This window comes from Frankliniella occidentalis, unplaced genomic scaffold, assembly GCF_000697945.3.
Source record: "Frankliniella occidentalis isolate FOCC.00 unplaced genomic scaffold, Focc_3.1 Scaffold19, whole genome shotgun sequence".
NCBI classification, from domain to species: domain Eukaryota; kingdom Metazoa; phylum Arthropoda; class Insecta; order Thysanoptera; family Thripidae; genus Frankliniella; species Frankliniella occidentalis.
This window is the reverse complement of record NW_026267149.1, coordinates 1,075,922-1,080,703: the sequence shown is the minus strand read 5'-3', so window position 1 is coordinate 1,080,703 and position 4,782 is coordinate 1,075,922. Positions and strand designations below refer to the sequence as shown.

The 4,782-nt window shown below is 63.1% G+C and overlaps 1 protein-coding gene across 29 annotated transcripts in view; it reads left to right on the top strand.

The window, feature by feature from the left end:
* The window catches only part of LOC113206569 (dystonin), a 192,514-nt gene that overhangs the window by 110,382 nt on the left and 77,350 nt on the right, over positions 1 to 4,782 (top strand). Inside the window, exon 1 of one of the 29 annotated variants that reach the window (XM_052264500.1) lies at positions 3,001 to 3,694. The exons of the other annotated variants lie outside the window; for them this stretch is intronic. Coding sequence (XP_052120460.1) covers positions 3,254 to 3,694 — 441 coding nt within the window. The 5' untranslated portion in view covers positions 3,001 to 3,253. Of the gene's footprint in view, positions 1 to 3,000; positions 3,695 to 4,782 lie in introns of those variants that run through there. 29 annotated transcript variants of the gene reach the window in all.

The following is a 4,782-nucleotide window of genomic DNA, read 5'->3' as shown; positions in this document are numbered from 1 at the left end:
AGCTGAGGCGCACAATGAAGACGCTGTGCCGCTCGACCCCACCAGACTGAGTGTTTCCGGCGCACCTGTGACGTGTTCCCTCCGCCGCGCGCGGCCCTTGGCTGCAGCTGCTGCAGCTGTGCAGCTGTGCAGCTGGCCTTGGCGCCGGCGGCGCGTCAGCAGCGGCGGGCCCCGCTGCACCTTGTCCGAGGACCGCCGCGCGGATCTGGCTGAGTGGAGCCCAGCGGAGTCGGGCCCGAGTGTCAGCGAACCGTGGGCGGCACGGCGGGGCGTGGCGGCTCGGGGGCGGTGCGGGCCCCGCCGAACACCCACAAGAGCCCGCCGCCGTGGTGCGTGCGGCGCCTCACGCAGTGCTGATTCACGCGAGGGCACGGGTACCTGGTGTACCCCAGCCTTATCCAACGCCCACACACTACCATTGAAAGTGTGTGACATTCCAAAAGCAATAACGCACAAAAGGGTGTGAGGCCGTGGGTGTTGTGCACACTTTCTGTACGACACGCACAACGCACGTTTTATGTTGAAGTACGCACTGGAATTCTGGGTACTGGGTATGGCTTCCTGCAGAGTACGTTGCCATGTGGCCTCATGTGGCGCGAAGGGCAGCAGGGCTGTGTACGGTGCACGGTGCGAGGTGGTCCTGCCTCGATGGTGATGTGTTTGTTGTCGACGATTGCGCAACCCAACTCTGCGATCCGATAGGGAGCACAACAGAACAGGACCTTCTGGGACGGCGCAGCAGTCGTGTCGAGTCTGTCTGACTGTGTCTGCCTCTTCGTCCGTCTCTATCCTTCTGTTTGTCAGCCTCCATTTCGGGAGTGTTGTAAGTGAAGGTGGCTGTGTGCGGGGCGTGGGCCGCGCGGGATATCGGCCAGCTCCCCCTCCCCCCTCCCCCGCCCCTCCCCCGGGTCCGCCCCCGGAACCCCACACCCCACTCCTTCACTTCCTGTGAGGAAGCTTCCACGCTCAATGAGCCGAGAGTTGCATTCCGCAGGCGAGTGGTCGCGGCCGTCCATCCATCTGAGCGATTCGCTCGCCGTGCTTTTCCTCTTTTATCGCGGGCTTGACTCCTCCAGCCGAGCCCGCTTGTGCGTAGGAGTGACACGGAGTGACACGGAGTGACACCTGCCCGTCACTCGTCCCGGTGAGAGTGCGGCACCGAGATAAGCTCCACCGTCTCCTCCTGGAGTGACTGATAAGCCCTCTGAAGCGATAAGGCTTTCTTTGTTCAGAAGGCCCTTGGGCACTTCGCTTTTCCCCCATCCACATCTTCCCAACACCTCTTTGCTGGGGCTCGATCATTCGCATATACCCCGTCACGAGATGATACTGTCCAACCTGTACAACTCAGCTGAGAACACATTTTTATGGGTTCGTTTATGCGTTAACATAGGGTTCTTGTTAGTTCTTTTGAAAGGATTTCGCTGGAAACGCACCATCCGGCCGGCGCGGGGGGGTGAGTGGGCCCCGCTGGGTGTGGTGGCCGCGTGTGGCTCTCTCTCTCTCTCTCGCACCTCGGGCCGGCGCCACTCTCCGCCCCACTCGCACCCGGTCCATTCATTCCTTATGGACAAACACAGAAGTGGTTCAAGGACACGGCGGTGTCCTGTCGGTGGTTCGAATTTAGAGGTGGTCCTGCCAAGCTGCGCGTTCAACGGGGCGGCCGCGCGCACAGCTGCAGCGGGGCGTGTGTGGGCGAGGACGGCTGGCAGGCAGCAGGGAGGCCTGTCCTGATCGAGGTCCTGGCTGAGTTCTTGACCCAGGTTCTGAGATCTAGCCTAAGGTCCTGGCCAAGGTCCTCTCCAAGGTCCTGGCCAAGCGCCGAGGTTCTAACTAGGGCCTTCAGCCTTCACCAAGGTCGTAAATGAGGTCCTGGCCAAGCAGGTCTGATCCTTCCCGACCGAGTTCCTGGACAAGGTCCTGGCAGAGGTCCTGATAAACGTTCATCCCGAGGTCCTGACTGGAGATCCTGACCGACGTCCTGATCGGCGTGCGCCACGACACACATGCGCTGCCGCTCCTGTACCGCTACAAGGCGGTGGCGGGGCGTGGCGCTCCGCTGCTACAGGGCCCGGGGCCTGGAGGTACCTTGGCCTGCAGGGCCCGGGGCGGCTGCTGCCTGAGCCGAGCGGAATGGCGAGGGCTCGGAGCGCGGGACCAAATCAAAGCTATAAACCTGCGGTATGTGGGGCCCGGGCCCCCCGCCGCCACACGGCACGCTGTTGTGCCTCCTGCCGTGGATGTGCGGGCGTTCCCATAGCGGTGTGACGCGAGCATGCATATCACGTATCGGACTGGTTGATACCGCCACGCACACACACACACACGCAGCCGCCCGGTGTGGCTGCCTGGCGGATTAAAGGCTCCCTCGTGTATCTTCTGACCGCGACGTCTCGGCGTGCAGTGCACTGTACTGTAAGGCTACGACTGTACGCTATTCTTCCACGCGGACTAGGCCGTGTTTCACGACAAGACGCTACTGCCGCCTGTCGCGAGGACCGCCTAGATGGACGTGCAGCGCACGGAGCTTCCGGGGACAGTTCGGAGCGCGGCACTTTTTTTGTAGCCCCGCCTCGCATGCGGAGCTCCGAGAAGCGGGCCGAGGAGGAGCGAGCATGTGTGCAAGCCCCTGGGCGTTCGTACCACTGTGCGTCCGAGTGTCTATCCGTGCGCTCGTCCGTCCGTCCGCCCGTCGGTCCTCACGCCCGCCCGCAACAGGTGCGAGGTGGAGGGAGTCGCCGTGACGCGTCCTGGGCTGCGTGCGAGCGAGAGGGAGAGAGAGAGGGAGGCGTGGTGTTTGCCGGAAGATAGAGGGAGAGCCAGAGAGAGAGAACACGCAGGAGTGCCGCGCGGTGGGCTGGGCCGCCGCTCCCGAACGTGGCCCCGCTGGGCCGTGGGGGCCGTGGGGGACCGCGGATGGGCTGGGGCGCGGTGGCGGAGCGGGGGGAAAGGAGGGGGGAGAAGGGGGGCGCCGCGGCTCGCCGCGGTCCTGTGCAGGTGCTGTCAGTTGTTGCCGAGACGGCGAACCGAACGCACCGCTCAGGTTCATGGCGCCCCGAGCCATGAGCTGCCCGACGTCCAGCCTCTGCTGACCCCCTCAGTTCGCGACGTTCGCGCGTTAGCCCCCCCGCGAGTGCAGTGTGCCAGTGCAAGTGCAGTGAAGTGTCTGTCCCCTCCCCGCAGTGCCAAGCCTAACCCTCAAACCCGAAGCGAGAAGATTAACCCAGCGGGGCGGACCAACACCGCCGGCACCATGTACCGCTTTATGAAGAGCTCGGCCCAGTCGTCGGGCTCCTCGTCGTCCCGCCTGTTCGTCCAGGGCACCCGGGAAGGCGGGGACCGCGACGACGTGGCCCTGGCCGTGGCCAACCGCGACCAGCAGCACCAGCAACTCGTCGAGCACCACCATGCCAACGGCGGGCCGGGCGGCCTCGGCCAGCCCCAGGACCTGCACGCCGTGCACACGCAGCGCCGCCTGTCCACCGAGACGCACGGCACCGTCACCGAGGAGTCGTGCGTGCGCCGCAAGCCCTCGGGCACGCGCCAGGTCATCACCAGGATGGTGCGCAAGACGACGACGCTGCACCGCGGCGAGGAGAAGTCCGTGGCCAACGCGCTGCTCAACTCCAACAAGGAGCGCGCCTCGCTCACCGTCCAGGAGGTGGTGCTGCAGTCGCCGCCCAAGCGCGCCAAGGTACCCGCCACTGCTCCCGCGCCGCGCCCCCCGCCGCGGGGGGTGGGCCGGGAGGAGGCGGTACGTTACCCCCATCGCCGCATATCCACCCTCCGCACCTCCACACCAAAAGCAAAAAGTTATCGTTATACTAAATTAGTTTATGCAAGTCTTTGGACTGGAACCTTTGTTTGTTTTTTTCGGACCTCTTATCAAATTAAAAGCTCTAAAACACAGGGCGCGCCCAGCCCACCTTGGGCCCGGGCGCAACACTAAACAGGCGTGGCGTGGTCAAGTGGGCCGCGGTGCCGGGGCCCGCCTCCAGCAACGCCCAGCTTATCAGCCAGGCCCTAATGTGTGTGGAGGAAGGAAGGGTGGAGTGCACGGCGCCTGACGGACCGACGGACGGACGAGCACACACTCCCATGGCATTACAGAAGCACAGTCACACACGTTGCACACACTCAAAACAGATCCAGACGATATGCAGGCATTTTATAACGTAAAACATGCGGTACGATTGAGTGAGGTCCCGTTTGAGGCTATCGTAGTAAGAAAAATTTATACAGGCAACCCGTGGTACACTGTGCGCCAGGTGTACGAGACGGCAGTCTAAAAAACGTCAAAGTCGTCGATCTGTATTGACAAAATCTCAAACATTTCTGTTTAAAAATTAAAACAATCGCCCGTGTACTGGAGCACTGTTCTGTGGGCACGCGCTTCGCTATCTTATCTGCGCCGGCTTTGTGTTGACACTTTGGTGAGCCGGGAGGGGATGGGGGCAGGGGGGGGGGTGCCCCCCGCGGGCCGTGGGACCGCATCCTTCCGCTGGCGGGTAATGGATGTCCAACCCCCAGTGAGAGGCGGAAGGGCTGCGGACTGCTAATGGATGGCGAGAGCGGAGGAGGACATTGATGGACCTTCGCAAAGTCGTTGGAGAGGATTTTCTACTTGCGCCTCTTTCCCCCGTATTTCTTTTTGTCAGTGTATAGCGAGAGTATCGGTCCTATATCGGGTGTCGGCGGGGTGGACTTACCTGTCGGGCCCGGGGGGAGGGGGCGCGGTGCCGTCCTGCACGCGTTTGGTTTCGTGCCGCCCCCGCCTCGGCC